The 19,252-nt window shown below is 37.0% G+C and overlaps 1 protein-coding gene across 5 annotated transcripts in view; it reads left to right on the top strand.

Moving 5' to 3' along the window:
• The window catches only part of DPYD (dihydropyrimidine dehydrogenase), a 966,631-nt gene that overhangs the window by 657,727 nt on the left and 289,652 nt on the right, over window positions 1-19,252 (top strand). For all 5 annotated transcript variants that reach the window (XM_034653966.1, XM_034653962.1, XM_034653963.1 and 2 more), the window contains one exon: window positions 14,033-14,212. In XM_034653966.1, coding sequence (XP_034509857.1) covers window positions 14,033-14,212 — 180 coding nt within the window. The remainder of the gene's footprint in view (window positions 1-14,032; window positions 14,213-19,252) is intronic.

Genomic DNA, 19,252 nt, shown 5'->3' with positions numbered 1-19,252 from the left:
TCTTAGACCAGCACATATTAAGGAACTGATAATTAAGAGAACATATACAGCTTCTCAAAGCTTAACTGTAATCCAGAGCCAGGCTATAAGTATATTATAACTTTGCAAATGATAATGCCAAAACTATTATAATGGCTAATGCTTATATAGAATTTACTGTGTGCCAGATACTTTGTAAACTAGTAATTATATTGGTTCATTTATCCTCCAATAATCCTGTGAGATAGATATTAATATTGTCCCTCTCCTATAGCCAAGAATGTTAAATTACAAGATAAGTGGCAAAGCTGTGATCTGATTTTTAACCACTATACTATGTTGACATTTTTGCCTACTGGAATGACTGTTATTAACAAACAGACAGTAATATGTGAGGTGAGAATGGGGAGAGACTGGAACCCTCTTGTATTGCTTGTGGAAAAAACAACTACTTTGGAAAACAGTTTGGCAGTTCCTTCGAAAGTGAAATGTAAATTTACCATACAATCCAGAAATTTCACCTCTGAGTATCTCCCCAAGCTAAGTAAAAACATATGTCCACAAAAAGACTTGTACACAGACAGTCATGGCAGCATTGTTCCTAACACCCCAAAACTGAAGACAATCCAGATCCCCATCAGCTGATGAATGGATAAACAATAATGGTACATGTGGTTCATGCATACAATGGGATAGTATTCAGCAATAACATGGACTGTTACCATAACAACATAGATTGCTTTAGCATGGGTGAAAACCATGATGCTAAGTGAAGGCAAGCAGACACAAAATACTGTAATATTTGTATTGTATAATTCCATTTATATGAAATGATGAGAAGTGGCAAATCAAAAAGACAGAAGACAGACCAGTACTCGCCTGCAGCTTGGAGTCAAAGTGGGAGAGTGGCTGTAAAAGGCACAGGGAACTTTTGGGTGATGGAAATATTTTAAAACCAGGTTGTGGTGATGGTTTCACAACTCTACAAATTTACTAAAAGTCATTGACTTGCATGCTTAGAGAAATTTTATGGTATTAAATTATGCCTTAATTAACGCTGCTTTAAAAAAAACCCACACAATTAGAGAGAGATAGCTTAAGTACTGTATATAACAAAATTATTAAATATAAAAGTTTGAAATTTGGATTGAGGGATTCATAGTGAAAAACCTGAAGGGTAAAAAAGAGGGATATCAATAATGCTTAAAAGTTCTGTTTCTTTTTTTTTTAATCTGTCTCTCTAATCTTACTTGAAAATGACATAATACCTTTTATAAGGATCCATTAATATTTATAGTATTAGTATCTCAAATGTAATCAAATTAAATAAATGTTTATGAACCCTGCCTAATTTAAAAGTAAGCACATTGAAATAAGTCTGCCTGATTAGGGCATCCTTGATAGAGGCCTTCCTGGATTTCTCAAATGTGTTTTATGCATTACAGTGTTAAGATTAGATTATTTTCTTACAAGTAAACATTGATCATACTTGGTATACATCCTTATATCTATGTATTTTAATTTTTAAAATTATTTATCATTTAGGAAAAAGTAAATAGTTCAGAGGGAGATTGGCTTTGGTGGTCTCAACAACTAACATCTGTTGAGAACTTCATTCATGAAGTTCATGTTATCAAACCTTGTTATAATGTCCATTTATTATGGCATTAATGGTTATTGAGTGTCTAATAGATACCAGTCACAATAATAAGAAACAAACATGTAAGAAAAATGGCAAATAGTGGTAAGTACTATGCAGAGAATTTAAATTAGCAAATGTGCTAGTGACTGGTTGGTTGGGTTGTCTGGCTGGGAAAGTTCTTTGGAGAGGTGATATTTAAGCAGAGAACTGAATAAGTTCACCCAGCCATGTGAAAATATAGAAAAGAATATTACAGGCAGACAGGGAAAAATCCTGATTGCAAAAATGAAGGCATGAATGGCAAAATAAAAGGTGTGCCTTTTTTGGGGAGGACAGCATGTTCCAAAAAGGCCTTTGTGGCTACAGCAGAGGGGGTATGAGTAAGAGAGATGAGCGGGGACCAGATCACGCAGTACTTCATTCCCGCGGTTCCTATTTTTTTCAAAGCAAGGTAAGACATCATTGGTTTTAAGCAGTGGTAAGATATGATCTAATTTATATTTTAAAATAATCCTTTTAGCTGTTGTGTGGTTAATGAATTCAAGGATGGTCAGTAGTAGAGGGTGGAAACTATGGCAGTCGTCCAGGTGAGAGATGATGATGGACTTGGATAACAAAAAGCAATGGACGTGGAGAGTGGATGGATTCACAATGAGCTTTGAAGTAGTGCAACAAGGCTTGCTGAGAGATTATAACTTTGTGAGCCAGAAAAATAAAGGAATGAGGAATGATTTTTAGCTTTTGGACTATTGGAAAAGTAGGTTGCAGGGAGTGGGGAAATTAAGAATTCTGTTCTGGCCGTGGTCAGGATGCCCGGGAGACACCAGTGGAGATGTCAGGTGGGCAGTTGCCTCTCCTTTTTTCATATCCTATATTCCAGAGATGTGCCAAGCCTTCAAATGCATGTATAACCTAATGCTGATAAATGAGTGTATGTCTTCTCCCCCATTCCTTTCTGCTTCTTATGAATGCCTCACAGTGACTAGAGAATCAGACACAAAGTAGATACATGGATACATGCTCGTAGATAGATGCTGAGAAATGATGGGTGGATGTCTAAATCAGTGAACATTTAGAAATAAGACAGTAACCATCTGGGTATTGAATATTTCAGAGGCCAGTTTCATTTATCTCTTATCATTCTCAGATATATATTCCTGAAGCTGAGCTTAAGAGGATCATGAGTGTTAAAGGAAAAGATTACAAGAAATACAATTTACATCAAGTGTAGATTTTTAAGTAAGGAAATAAAAAGCCTAGAAAACATTTCCCTTCAAAGGAAAAAAAAATCCTGAATTTATTAGCCTTTAAAAACACATTAGTCCATTTCCCTAACTCATCGTCTTCAGATATCCAAGAAATATTGCTTTTCTGCTGTGGTCAGGTTTCCCACATGTTCAATGTTTTTATGACTTATGAGCCTCTGAAAACTGAAACCAGATTCTCCTGGTTGAAATATATATATTTCTAGTTAAACACCTCCTTTACTCTGGTCACTGATCCCACCCCACAAAAATCAGAGGAAAGAAAGACAATGATTGCTGTTGGTTTCTTTTATTTAAGTGGACTCATCTGAAAACCAAGAGGACCTAAGAACTTCTTGGAATTAAAAATTTGGGCATGCAAATATAAACCTTCATTATCCTCAAATCAATTATGCTGTGTTTGTAAGACAAAGAAACTAATATGTCTAAGGATCTAAATATCAAACCTCTGTTTCAGATAGCTGGCTTAATCCCACAGTGATAGACACATCAGATATTATAATATTTAGCATATTTCCTCATGTAGAAAATGATAGGATTTCAGTTGTCATGCTTTAAGGGCATGAGCCATAATCTCATTATCATCTCCCTAAATCAATCACTACATCCTGGATATTAACTCCATCCTAATGACACCAGATGCAGTAATGTATATGAGGTGAGAGAAAAGTTCTATGACTCATCATTGGGCCCGAAAGCAATGATGCAAGCTAAAAATCAACTTAATCACTGGGGAATTCGGTAGGGCCAAATACAGTGTGCATTGCACATGCCTCGTCTTACAGAACTAAATTAAGAATAATGTTGCATATTCAGAGGGCCTGATGTCTCTAAAACACACAAAATAAATATGAGTAATATAGAGAATTAAAAAGAAACAGTCAGTTCTATGGCATTTTAAAGCATTATATTAGCTAATGTTCCTTATAACAACCTCAGAAAATAAGTAACAGTTTAATTTACAATATGTCATGTTATAGACAAGACTGAAATGTAAAACACATAAAGTTCACTTACCTACATTTACCTTATTTGTTCTTTCATTCATATTCATATTCTAATTCATATTTAATAATTGATTCAGAGTCTGTAGTGTATTGATTTGTGGGGAGGGGGTGGTAATCAGAGTTTAGCTTACACTATCGAAGTAGGACAAGTGATACTCAGTCATTTTTGGTCTTAAGAGTATCTTGTATGTTCATCTATGTGTGATAGGCCAATCGTTTACAACATGGACATGAAAATTTTAGTCTGGCGGCTCAACCTAGTACCTTATCTGAGAAACTGGTTAATATGGGAAGAGAACTCAAAAGGCACTAGTTCAAAGTTCACAATTAAGAACTTGAACAGTTATTTTTACCTCTGGATGAGACGCATTGTGTCACACATAAACTAAGAGAGACTTCCTGGTAAATAGCACTTCATAGTTCTTATCTCATTTGGTCCTCACAACAGTTTTTCAAGGAAGGTTTATTCTGACAGACATAAAACGAACAGCATAACCCCAGGCTGCTGCAGTTAGAGGTTTTGTTTGATAATGGACTTTGAAAAGAACCAGAAGACTGGCTTATAAATTAGTATCTGTTGAATGAAAGAATAAATGAATGAGTGGATAATTTTTGAGTAATAGAGAAAGACTTTTTTGAAGAAACGATGTCTTAAAATTGTTCTCTTATGATCAAAATTGAGAATGAGCTATTAAATACTTCTGGCTATGTATCTCCAGCAAATAGAGAGAGAAGGCCTTTCCTGGGAAGATGCGGCAATTTTACAGGACATATATTAGAAGAGAGCAAATTATTTTAAATGCCAGTGTTTGCACAAATCTGTTCAGTGGTAAATTTGATTATTTACCTTGAACTACTTAAGGTAAATTGATGAAGTTCTGAACTTTGAATTTAAAGTATGAACATAAAATAATTAAAGATAGAGAAAGAATTCTTTAAAATGAAAATACCAGTCCAGATCCAAGGAGACACTGGACTGACCTTGGTTTGTGATATAGAAACTAAAACATTTAATAAGAGAATCCATACGCAAAACAGGATAGAGACCTTTTCCTTAGCTTCTCCTGGCTCTGTTTTATCTTCCTTCAGGGTAGCTAGAATCTAGACTGCTGTATATGAAGACTTCAGTATATGTACAGACGTGTGAAAATGAGTAGTTTAGAACATCGCGTATACTGGACGTGGTACTCTGAATTCAATCTTTGTTAAACAAATGTCTTCATAGAGTTCTGAATGACGTAGTTCTTCAGTTGTTATTAAAGGGGACTACCAGAAGAGAAAGAATCAAACGGTAGCTGCTGTCAAGATTCGGGTATCCAGACAGGGAATACCAGATAAACAAAAATCCATATATACACTCTGTCAAGTTTGGCCGTAACAAATAGTACTCTGAGTATCTAGAAGAATGCTGAAGTAGGCCTACTTCTTTGCATCCTGGAAAGACACTGGTATACCCAAAAAATAGTTAAGTACTAATGCAAAGATATTCATGTTTAGTAGTGCAATGAGTGGCATCGACTTTAAATGCAGTAGAAGTTGAGATAAAAGTATTTTATTGTGAGTTGGTGTGAAGTCTGAATTATGATAAATTTGTATAAGTAGAGAGAGGTGAAAATATATCATTGACAGGAAATTAAAGAGAATTTCGCTTGTCCTCGAGTAGTATTAATAAGATATCATTATCTTGCTTCATTCATTCATTCACTCATTCACGTATTCATTTGAACAAATCATCTGCCAGGCACAGATCTTTATGTGCTAAACACTGAGAGTACTGTGATGAACAAAACAGGTATAATCTCTGCCCTTTTACTGTGTCTCTGAAAGATGGAGAATGAGATCTAAACTGTAGTTCTTACTTAACATGCATTTTAGGTATGTTCTAGGTACATATGTATCTTTTTATTTGATGTATTCCTCACAAGAATTATATTTGGGATAGAAAGATAGAGAGATGATAGATAGATAGATAGATAGATAGATAGATAGATAGATAGATAGATATGTATGTGTATAAATTATATATATGTATGTATGAATATATATTTATACCTGTTTTCACACAAGGGCCACTGGTAAGTTTTGTTGTTATTATTGTTTTCTGTAGCACTTAACTCGTAAATAGATGATTTACTCTCATCAGCTGAACTTTGTCTAACTTTTTTGTCCCAGACTATACTGGCAACTCAATCAAGATTGTTGACTCACTGAAAATAGCCATGCACTACTCTCACAAATTTGTGTTTTTATCACTAATAGATTAACCATAAAATCAACTACTGAACTGTGAGTGCTTTAAGAGGTGGACAGTGTGATTTGAGGTGCTATCTCCATGTTAACAACATTCTTCTCATTTCAGACGGATAGTCCCCTTTTCTTGGAATATTGAGTGTCTGCTTATATTGTTGAGTAACCACATACCTTTATCCGTCTTCAAAGTCCAGAAAAAATTTCCATGGGTGAATTTGCTCGGTAGACTTTTCCTTGCTAGGCAGTACGACTTACTCTCCTGTCATCCCAGCCCCATGTGGTATTTTAGTAAAAGACGTTGGAAGTCAAATTTTCCCAGCTGTGTTGACACTGCTGAAAAAGAGAGATTGCTTAAAATTATGGATTTTAGTCATCTGACAGCCATTGTTTGGATATTTAGTTTCCTTTTCTTGCCCCACTTTTATCATCGGAGGTGCTGAGTTTGCACGATGGGACACACAAACCCTTACGCCGCCACTTGTGTTAGTTACTGCAGAATAATTGAAAGTTACGGTGGTAACTGATGCCACACCACAGCTGTAGCCTTGGATGGAGAGAATCTCTCTTAGTAGAAAAATTTCTGAGGCAGAGTGGCCGAGCTTCCCCAAATTGCAGCCACAGCCACTCCCCAAAGAATGGGCTGCATAGGGGAGCCGGGTGTGCAGAGGACTCCAGGTCTCGCCTCGGTCTTTTCAGACTTCTGTTTGTGTCTGCGGGGAAGCGGAGCCATCAACAGCAACATCTTTGAAGAGGCAGGACAGCAGTCCCCACTCTTTGGCCCTCCACGTTGTGCCTGACTCACCCATTTTATCTCCAGCCCTTCATAAAAGGCAGAGAGAGGGGTTGTGTCTCTGTGTGGTTCTTTTTCATTATGATTTCTTGGTTCAGGTCATCATTGAGATCTGAATCCAGTTGAAGCTGACTTTGTTAAGGGCAACTACAAGGAAGAGGACAGAGGCGATCTTGCCTGCAGGGCACATCACATCCCTTTGACTAATCAGCCCAGGCTGCCCTCAGTCAAGTTGTATCATGAGCAAAGTCAGTAGAGAAGATCACTCCCACAATGCCGTTCAGAATAACAGTCAAGTGGGTGGCCCATCATCTATGCCACCTTTGAGAAAATACTTGGAGATTTGATAACTTATATTCCATATTCCAGTTGGCAAAATTGGTCTTGATCCCAGTACAAAATCTGTTGGAAACATTTTATTCTCTTTAGTCTGTCTTCAGCTGAATTTGGTTTAAGAAATTAATCAGATAGAGCATGACCACAGATGGACATTAAAAAGTAGCCTTTCAAACACCATAGAATTCCTTCTTGATTAGGGGAAAAAGAGGTATTCATATACTTAGAGTTTGTCAGAGAATATATAATTTAAAAGGCCAGAGAAGAGGATAACTAATGTGATTGACAATGAAATATAGGATACACAAAACAAGCTGAGTGACTTCTATACCTTTAGCATTTATCGATGAGTAGCAATTAAAGGACAACATTAAAATGTAATGAATAAACAGAAGTGCTTATTCACTGAGTTTTTGTGGGAGTTTTTGTTGTTTTTGTTTTTTACCTGAAACTTTATTGTTTTTGTTTTTGTTTTTTGCCTGAACCTTTAAAAAACAACGTCTGTGGGACTATTTGTTGTTCTTTTTTTCCCCAGCCCAATTTGGTATGGTCAGAACATAGAAAACTGAACTGAAAGCCAGATTTCTTGATAGCATGGCATTTGGACAGCTATTTTACTTAGTGATCCTGTACAGGTTAGTAGCAAAGCTGAAATAAGCCCTCTCCTTTTGGGGGAAACAAGATGGTATTTTGCTGAATGCTAGAATTTTATCACTTTGGGAAAAAAAGCTGCTTGAGAGACCTAAGAGTATAAAAGCATTTGAGATCTCAGAAGGAGTTTAAATCAATGCACTGCCAGTTACAGAGCAGATGAAAGAACCTGCTGTCTCAATTGCCAGGAAACTACTTAGAAACTCTCACTTTGATTTCTTCACGTAGTCCGTTACATTACTGCTAAATACAATATATAGGGACATCGTGACTTTGATGTTGTACAGCTTCAACAAATGGAAACTAATATGATAGAACAACTAAGATTTGTGGTTTTATGTGGATATACAAATATATAGCCGTCTAGCGCCTTATGTACTATGTATCTCCAGGGGCTGTCTTTTCACCTATAGCCTTATCAAATGATAATTTTGGTGTTTTATTCATGAATTCTAGTAAGTGCCATGCTTATGTAGCACCAAAAACTCATAGGGAGATATTGTTATTCTGAATTATTACCTTAACGATACGCATTGTACAATAGTTTCAAAATTATAAGGTAGTTTTATACGTCTGCTTTTAAGTACTGGACAGAACTCAACTCAATGAGGAATGACTGATTCCGTGCCTTTAGAAAATATGATGTTTTTGCTCAGTGGGTGTCTGGAAACTTCATTTCCATCCAACAACAGCAGAGGTCTGTTTTCCAGTTTTCGTCATAAACCTTCAAGTGACATCCAATTATTAAAATCCTACATTTTAAAAATCTGTGGATTTCTGCCATAATTCATTAAATAATAAATTTGAAATCATTTTTCAATAATGTGCTTCTTTTGAAAATTATAAATATATGCTTATTTAATTATGTAAGACATCACATTTAAGATTTTGAAATTTACGGAAATAAGAAGATCATACGGATCTTCTGACTTCTAAAGATCTTAATCTGACTATTAGCTCTACCACCTACTAATCTTTTGAGTTGGGACAAAGCATTCAATTAGTTTTGATTTCTTCACTTACTAAGCACTTAATGGCACCTTGTCTGTCTTGCTGTCAGAATTGGTGTATGGACTAAGAAAGATGATACTGGAGAGGTAGAGCTGTCCTGGAGAGAGCTTCAGGCCAGGTGGGGAGACCAGCACCGCCTCTAACTAGCTGTGTGACCACAGATAGATCATTTAGCCTTTCTGGACTCCTAATCTGTGAAATAAGGAGGCTGGTCGGAAAATGTTCTAAATTCCCTTGTGCCTTATTTGTTGGCATGCTTTGAAAACTGTAAATCACTATGTAAATATTTCTGACTTTTTGAAAACTATAAAGCACCAGGTAAAATATTGCAGGTGTTTTACATTGTTTAAACAGTTTAATGCTTTATCAAAATAAATTAGTAAGGGGAGATCATAGGATTTTTTTTCTTTTTCTGGGAAATTGTTAAGAATTAGATGGATAATCCTCCTTATTCAGTCTTTTATCTATGGACTGCTTTCATAGGAATGCTCTTGAACCTCTTCCAGCTACATAAGACTCTGTTATTAGTATATTTTGGAATGTGATAGGCATCTCAGAACAATTTCCATTTTTACTTAAATCCAAGTACTTTCCAATATTCCTTTTACTAATGAATTTATAGCAACTTTAAGATGACTTTGGAATCAATCAGAAACATACATTTTACTTGCGTATAGCCTGGTGGCACACATTTCTAAGACCTGGAGTGTAGTTTGTCCACGTAGGAGATAAGAAATGAAAAGAGATAATTATGATCATGGGTTCATCTGTATTGTGTCTGATAGTTTAAGATCCCTATTTAAGAACCTTGTCAGATTCTGAGATATATGAGATAGCTGCTCTATTACACAAAGACACGGGCCAGCCCACGGTGTTCTGATCCTGCAGAACTCTTCTTTGCCAAATTATTTACCTGGGATTAGTATTGTTAATCCAATTTGGATTTAATTTGCTAGCTTCCTAGTAAACTGTCTTTTACATTTCAAGGAAGTTGGCTTTTTCTTTCCAGGCAAAGTTGGCTTTTTCTTTCCATTTTGACCTCGGAGGCACTTTCAACTTTAAATTATCTGATAATAACCATGAGGTTTAGTACCATTCTGTCCTTTCTGAGCTTTGTAATTTCCACAGCACTGCCACCTACACAATGTCATTTAACCCCCACAACAAGAAATTAGATATTATCATACACTTTTTTCTGATCGGGAGGTGGGAGAGGAAGACTCAAGACTGACTAGCCGCAGTCACAGCTGCTGAATGACAGAGCTGGGTCTCAGACATGGCTTCTGGCAACTAGACCAAAGCTTTTTTTGAGGTCACTACTTAACGCAAATAAACAATGTCCATGACCTTCTTTTACTGCATTAGACCAAAAAAGCATTAGGCTTAAAAAACTATATCTTGGCTAATTCATGCTCTAATGATTTATTCATGTTACGAAATTTATTTTTGGTGCCAATCTAGCTTACTAAGCACTAGCTACTATTTTAAGACTTAGATATGTTGCCTTTTAGTTTCCTAAGTGCTATTCCCATTTTTAAGTAAAGAAAGTTGCTCATATTTATGCAGCTATGATGTAGTTTAAACCTGATTCTGCTTGACTTCTATGTGCATGCTCTTAGCCTCTAGGCTATGCCACTTGATACGGCATAAAAACCACTAGATTTGACTTGAAGAAATAGTTTTTCAAGTTCAAGCTCTTTCCATTTTTAAAGGAAAAACATTACCTTCTCTCCTGCTTAACTGTAGGTTTGTAGGTTTATTCTGAGTATTAAAAGAAATAATGTATGTAAAGGAGATTTTTTAAAGATGTAAATCCACCATAAATGGGTAATTTACTATTAATGTTCTTAATCTCATTTAATGAGAAATAATGAGAAAGGAATAGCACCCCACAACCCTCTGTCACCTTGCAGATATTTGTATACTCACTTTGCATAGGCAGGCTTTGACTAAATGTGCCTGCACCTAAAGCAAAAATTCAGGGCACTGTGTCAGACCTCTGGAGGAGACTATTCAGTGGCAATAGGAACTTTACGACACTCCTCAACTCATGCTGCACAGCGGGCCACCACCTACTCAGCCCTCGCACAAGGCTGATCCTGCTGAGAATCCAGGGGCCCCTATTTAAAACAGCTCACTATAGGGATATTCACGCTTATGGAAATAATTAATAGTGGCAATGGTCCTTATAATGGCACCTGATGTCCTGCTGGGAAGAAAGATAAACCAGCTTTCACCATAAAGAACTTACAAATTATACTAAGCAAACATGTTAACACCTATTAAGAGTCCTAATCAGAGCTGTTAAACAAACAAAGAGATGTCATATAAAATACACCCATTTAGGAATAGCAGCTACATGTTTGGAGTTTTAAAAGGAGCCATTTACCTTTGAGATAGAGATAAAGGCCTCAGGGGATTGTAAAGGTTAGGCAAGAACAAGGCACCTTTCTGAGCAAATCCATTTTCTGAGCATGAAATCCCACGGCCAAAGCTCTGTTCCCAAAGGTGTGTTGCATCCTAAGATTTATTTGGGGTCTTATTACTATTTCATCAGAAAATTGCTTGTTTCTTCAGATGTGTCTTATTATTATAACTAGTGCTTCTTTAAAGGCCATGAAAATGTTGCTACAGTGTAATAGTAAAAATCAAGAAATTGTTAGTCCGTAAGAAATTCACTTTTCAGATGGCATTTCAGGTTAAGATGAGATTCATCCCTACCTTTTTTAAGATCGTGCTGCTTTAAGTGTGGCCTAGCAGCATCAGCACCACCTGGGCGCTTGTCACAAATGCAGGGCTTGGGTCTTATTCCAAACCTGCAGAAACAGAGTAAGATCCTTAGATAATTTATATGTGTATTAAAAGTTGAAAAGAAAATATCAGTGTGCAGAGTTCTTATGATCATTTTACCAGGAAAATTAATAAGTTTAATCTTATGAGAAAGCAGAAATGAAATTACCATTTGAGGAAGGTATATAAATAGTGTGACATTTGCCTTATGATGAAACGTATCTGATGCGATCCCCTCAAACACCCATGTCTGATGGTGGCTTCCAGCGTTTCCACCATAGCACACCATCCCAGCCATGTTCAGTGACCATATTGTAGTCTTTCCTCCCTCTTGAGGTTTTATGTTCCCTTCACCTACTCAGAATAGCTCCCAATTATGTGACATACTAACACTATAGGATGGGAACATAGGAGAGGGTTGGAAAGAGGTAGTCTTCCCAGTCTGAGGCCCCACCATGTTCTTGCATAGTTAAAATACACCAAGTCTATGTTAATTTACTTCAATTAAAAAATAATAAGATAAAATACACCAAGTCTGCTCTTGACCACTCCATGTCCATGGGGCTAAATTTACCATATACAAATTGTGCAAATGTTTGTGGATTAAGAGAGTTAGTGGCTTTTGTATCTTCTCACTGGACAACTCAGGATAAATGACATTAAACATTACCGTTCATATGTTACAAAGTATCTAGATTCCTTTTAGCAAGCAGGTTTTTACAACAATCATGAACATCCCATAAAGAACATGATATGATGTGATTTTCAAAACTGATGTCTTATGGTCATATGGTGAACTATTTTAAGACTAGAGTAAAATTATACCCATAAGCATATACTACCAAAAAAATGGAATATCACGGTGAATAAAGAAGGTAAAGTAAGGTATCAGTTGACTTACAGTTAAAACAAAATCCTGCGGATTATCCTGTGGATAATGATATTTTTCACCATTGTTCTCAAAAAAATCAACTCTAGGAAAGTTGTAAGAGGCCTAATTAATGCTCAAATTGTTCTTCCTAAGAAACAAGGTTTTTTTAAATGTAATGTAATGGGCTTCATAAAAAATACTCTTCTATTTAGTGGTTATTCAGTTCTCTTTTCTACATTGTAGTAACATACAGCACTTCAGAATAGTAAGTGAAGGATTTTTGTTCCTGCTTTTTGAGGTGTCTTTGGTAATAATTAACCTAGAAGTGCTTATCTAAATCCATTAAATTCAAGCTCTAACTCAAATCCCAACACAGACTTTAAAGTTTACTTTTATTGGAAGGATCCTAATTGTTCAGATTCAGCCTGCCTTTACTCTAGAATTGTTTTTTAGTCTTTATTTTCTGACATGTGGTCACTCAAATTAAAATACCTCTTCTAAATTGTCCAGGCATTCAACATATACTTATTAGAGCAGAATAGATGACAAACCCTGTGCTAGTGACTGTGGATAATATGGTGACCAAGGTAAATGCAGGTTCTCCCCTCCTGAAGCCTCAGCCTGTTTGGGGAGTGAGCTGTACATCAAATACAATAGTTGTAAGGAAAAAATGTAGTAGCAACCAAAGGCCTTAACCTATTCTGGGCCTCACTGAGGCCTCCTCAAAGAAGTGATATTTACCATGATACGAGAAAGGGCCAGTAGGCAGCCATGGGCAGAAGGGAAAAATTTTCTAGGCAGCAGGATCTTATGAAAAAGTCTTAAGGCAAAGAAAGAATGTGGCTGATGTGAGGAAAAGAGCCAAGCCCTGGGTGATTGGAGCCTAGTGAACAAAAAGAACAACAACAGTAGAGGAGGCTGAAGAGGTGGATAGGGGTCAGGGTGGTTGAGTTAACTGGTGAACAGCACTCCAGCCTTGTCATGACCACCTCTGGACACGAGAACTACCTCCAGGCATCCCAATGGAGGGAAAAGGAGAGAGTTAAAATGTCATTTCTTATGCTGTGCTTAATTGGATTCCTTGTAAACCCAACTGACTGGATCTAATTTTTTACAGCTGTACTAAGGTTTGCCTGACATACATTAAACGGCACATATTATTTAAGGTGTATGATCTGGCAAGTTTTGAAATACGCGTACACCCGTGAGGCCATCACCACATCGAGTTTATGAAAGCAGTCACTGTCCCTGAAAGTTTCCTTGTGCCCCTTCGCAGTCCCTCCCTCCCCACCACTCCCATCCCCACGTAATGATTGATATGCCATGCTTGGAACAGTGCCTGGAACATAAATCAGTTTTCTTGAATAAATGCAAAGTGAGTGCATTTGGAAAATTAGCTCTTAGATTGACGTTTGGTAATGATTGCCCCATCTTTTCTAGGTATGCAGTGCTGTTCAGAATCAGGATTTCACTGTCATCCAAGACTACTGCACTGGCCTCAGAGCCCTGCTGTATCTGAAAAGCATTGAAGAGCTACAAGACTGGGACGGGCAGAGTCCAGCTACCGTGAGTCACCAGAAAGGGAAACCTGTTCCCCGTATTGCTGAACTCATGGGAAAGGTATGTGCTCACTTCTCCTGTTGTCCTTAGGAACCTACTTCGATCGCTTTGTACATCAGGTCTTGTTTTCCTTCCCACTGTCTCATTAACAGAGGAAACATAGTGCCTTTTGAATGTTATTTCTGTAGTAGGATCGTTCTGAAGGAGGCTTGATTATAGCTATAGGATAGGTCCATGAGTTACATTTTTATAAAACCAATATAACACAAGGGCACGTGAAGGAAAAAAGATTGAAGTTTGTAGTGTAAAGTGCCTCCAAATTCTTGCTTACTGTGGTGATGACTGGCATTCTTTCCGGTGGGAAGCTGGAGATTTCTTTATTCTTTAACAAGCTCTGGAAATTATAACATTACCTTTCTATTTTCAAGACAATCAAATCACTGGAGCCCTGAATAATATGATGAAGTTTTTAAAATTAAAATCTAATCAGTATCTTTTGTAACTGCTTCGGCTATGTGGTTAAACCTGGGCTCAAAAGGTTATGTCCCAACTTTCTCACTGCTATTTTCAGAGAAATATATACTACATTTACGTTTTGTATAATACAGTGATTTTAGCAAATCTTTTCTAAAACAACATTCAGCATTTTGCCTTTGTATTTCCTTTGTATTATTCTAAATAGACAACCATTGTCAGAAGACGTTTCTTGAGTCCTGAATGAGGTGAGGAAAAAATTATAATTCTTAGTCTTTTCAGCTTGTCACCACATCAATAATTAACTTAAAAAAAAAAGAAAGGCAAGTATAAAAAGATTCTTTAAGGAAGCATTTAATAATTCAAATGAATCTTAACTTGAAACAGGCCACATGAAAAAGAATGGAAAACAAAAACCCTGGATACTCTGCTTTGGATGGCAGGGTTAGGGACTCTGAAAGAATAAGAGAAACATCATATAACTGACTTACATTTGGCTATTTTTGATGGAAAATATCACTCCCCTCCCAGGTAGCCCAAAAATAAGGGCTTCTCAAAAAATAATGTGCATGATTGCAAGTCCAGTAATGAAAAACAAAGGGAGAAAAAATAAAATCTTACAGTGTGAATTCCTAGAAAATATCGTGATGAATGACTCCGTGAGTGGCAATCAAACAGAAAAAAAGAGTGGGTGGCATTAATATTTATAATATTGTAATTAGCAAGACTGTGCCTAAGCAGCATTATTAATGTAACTAATCATATTACCATAAACTGAGTCTGCACTATTTAGACAGTGAGTGTTCTTGCCTTTGTCAATGACCATCAGTATCTGGAGGTTGTTCATAGCAAAAAAAAAATTTTTTTTCTCACAAATAACTTTACAGTCATTCAGTGTAAATATCCCAAGTAAATTAGTTCTGACGCAGTAGTTTTGGTAGTTTATGACCAAAAAAAGCATCGTCTCAGATCTGAGTGGTCACCGTGTGAGCTGAAATGTAAGTGGCTGCCTTGCACTGTGCCGTTTTGCCTTTAAAGGACTTCCACACTCATTTCAAAACTTACATATTCAAATACAAGATGAATAGTGATGGAGACAACTCGTGTCAATGACATAAGTGGAAACTGATTTTCTGATAGTTTGAATCTAGATTCTGACTTTTTTTTGGTAAGCCCAGCCTTCATCAAAATCATAAGTGTCATTTTCAGCATTATCATTTTAAAAAAAGGTTTTTTTCACATAGATTTTGCCTGTGTGATTATATTAGCGATTCAGTGTTCAACATTAAGTTGAGGAGCTAGCAGTTGGTCTGGTAATAGAGCTGTGCTCCTCCTGGCTACCCTGGTGTGGGCTGACATGACCAAAACAATAGGTGATGGTCCCCTTTAGCTTAATGTCCCTAATAGTGAATCAAAGCGTGCTGGATCCAAGGGACAGGGGCTTTCCTATCTGTTCCTTCGTGGTGTTGCTGGTGTGTGAGTATGTGTATCTTAGAAAACCGCTCATAGAGTTCTCTCATTAGCTGAAGAATAGAATGCTGTTCTTTACAGTGTTTTCATGATACAGGGAAAACAAGAAAAGATATAGACCCTTTTCAGAAGGACCCGCTAGAAGTAGCTGGCTTTTTTAGGTAGGAAAGATTGTTTGGAAAGTACAATTGTCACTCTACTTAATCTTTCACTCAGAGGTCAGGCTAGAATAAATTCGAGTAGAAATTTAGAAGAAACCAATTACAAACGGTGTTTGAAGATGGAGAGAAAATGAGACATTAGCTCTGGAAACAAGGATTTGGCCAAATTAGTCATGTTATCTTTAAGTAATTAGTATATTTAATATACTCTCCCTTTGCATACCCTCACTTATTAATTCTTTAAACTTCCCAAGTAATGTTTCTTCAGGTGGCTTTGGAAAGGCAAAAAGTCAGGCATTTATAGTTTGCTCTGTTCTTACGGTGCAAGTTTATAAATCTGTACCCGCAAACACGAGAGCAAACCCCATACGGAGAGCAGCCGCCAGCTCTGCCACACCACAGAACAGTGGGTCTCAGACTGCTGGTGCTTAAAAACCATGTGGCACACTTGTGAAAAATGTAGATCCCTGGCCCCGCTCCCAGAGATGCTGACTCAGTTGGTCCAAGGTGGGTCCAGGAGACTGCCTTGTCACGTGGTGGTTCTGATGGACGGATCCAAGGATCCACATTGCCCAAAGTAATAAAAGACAATAGCAACAGAATATCATTAGAGATTGAGAAGTTAGCTGTGAGCACAACACAAGCTTTTCTTGATGGAGGAAGCCGGCACTAAATGATTTTGAGCCAGAAGAGACATCAAATAGAGAATCAGGCAAGGAAGACCAGAGGAACAGCGTACCAAGTTCTGAATGGCAAGTGCTTTGAAAGTACCTGATAAGGAAACAGGGGCAATGAATTACTGCAGCAGTTAGGTCCAAGACGTGTAAGCAAAAAGGATCATGAGACAGAGACACTTTGCCATCAAAGGCGTGACATCCCCAGTCCATGCAGTCAGCAGTGAGGAAGTCTGTGAGGATAAGGAAGCAGAGACTAATTACAGGACCATCAGAAAGGAAGAGTCTTGGCAGCAGAGCGCCCACTTATTTTATACTCCATTATCTCAGTGCCTCCTTCCTCCTGGTGAAAACCTAGGCAGCTCAGTGAAAGTGAAGTGGTCGTTTGCCGCATATAGGACAGAGATTACTAGCAGACTCCAGAGTAAGATTGGTGGGTTTGCATGATGTTTCTTTACTTACCTAGGTAAGCAAGTGGGACAGGTTAATTAATCTCTCCAAATCTCTTTCTTAAACTATCAAATGAAGATAATCACCATATAAGTCCACTGTCCCTCATTAATAATTCTGAAATCCAAAAATTGCTGATCACTTGGCAGCAAACATGACCTGAACTGATGTGAGGCTATTTATAATTTTTATTTATTCTTTCTGAAGTGAACATTTAAGTGTTTATTGCAGAGGGACTAATGTGTTTGATTCCAGGTTGCTACCCCACATCTTGCTGGGGTATTAGGTAAAATGTGGCATGTGCACCATTTTACTTTTCTAAAGCACACCCCCCCCAATTCTGAATTCTGAATTCTGAGATGTATTTGGCCCCAAGGACTTGAATTGAGAGGTTGTGAAGAATATTTAATTGAGAATATAACTGCAGGTATAACTTTATCCACAATTTTTTCTTTAGAGTTGGAGGCAAAGTATATATTTTAGTGATATCATAAAATAAAATATTAGTATTTGGAATTTTTAGATGTGGCGAATCACAATATGTTGAGATTATTTGCTTGGGAAATATGAAAGAAATTGGATGCCCCAAGATTAGAACAGAAAGTTTTGCAATCAAAAAGTATGGAAGGAAATGACTTCACTTTGTTTGTGCTTGGGATGAGAGTAGGATTCCTAAGCAGGGGTCCTTGAAAGGGAAACTGCACAGGCCAAACCTACTGATTGGTTGGGGTCTGCATGCATTTTCACTTTCTGTGAGCTACATCTGGATTGTCTTTCCTCCTAACTGAAGAGAAATTCGCAAGCACCCCCTTCTCTTTGAGTTGTTCTTTGATCTCTATACCAGAATTAATTTCTCCTTGTCTTCTTCAGCCTTAATTGTAACAAGTATCACAGAGCATTTGGATTTTTAAATGTCTTTTTCCTCTACTAGACAGCAAGCCTACTTCCCAATTCCTTGGACACCTACTGATACACAGTAAGGGCTCAGTAAATGCCGCTTATGTAAATGAATGACAAATGAACTCTGTAAGAAAACAGCTAAGTGGTAGCATTAAAAATTAGTAGTCATTTGACTTATCAAGCCATTGGTTTTCCCATCACATCAGAAATGAAATGAGTGTAAGAAGAAAAAAATAACTTTGAACTATAAGTCCTATTTCATATATGAGCCTAGTTTGGTAAAATGAGATGGAAAGAAGTCAGAGTGAAGTGAGGTAGGCAGGTGAGCAGCCTTTATTCCTTCTTGACTTAGCAAAATATACCTCAAGTATAAGCTTCTTGAGGGCCTAGACCACACACTGTGTGCCAGTGTCTGACACATCTACCATTAGGAGCAATGGCATGGTAGCTGAATTGCTGAATAGATATATTGATCAATCACTTATTTATTGTAAGATGTATTTTAAATGTCACTTCCTTTGTGAAGTCATCTCTGACCCTCCTCTTCTCTGACTGGGAAAATTGAGTCCCTCATTCCTCTGTTCGTGTTCATGTAACTGGTATTGCAGTTATTATATCATCTTCTGGTCATATGTCTTCTTGCCCATCACTGAGGTCATTATGAGCATCTTGAAAACAGATGATGTCTTATTTATACTTGAGTTTTCAAGCACCTAGCATAATGCTTCATGTTTATAGAATTAAACTGCACAAACTATCTGAAGTGTCCTTATTTGGAAAGAAAAAAGAAAGCCAATTTAAAATTAAAATTCCAGCCAGTCCCTTTCAAGAATAACAGAGATTTTAGAAAGAAACAGCAAATGTGCCAAATTACTTTCAGTAGGTATTAAAACATGGCAAAATACACATCAGTGATATTAACCCGTGAATATAATCTGTGCTCATTAAAAAGCTTTCATTAGGATAAAATC

Source organism: Ailuropoda melanoleuca, chromosome 2, assembly GCF_002007445.2.
Source record: "Ailuropoda melanoleuca isolate Jingjing chromosome 2, ASM200744v2, whole genome shotgun sequence".
NCBI lineage: Eukaryota > Metazoa > Chordata > Mammalia > Carnivora > Ursidae > Ailuropoda > Ailuropoda melanoleuca.
This window is presented reverse-complemented; position numbering and strand designations above follow the sequence as displayed.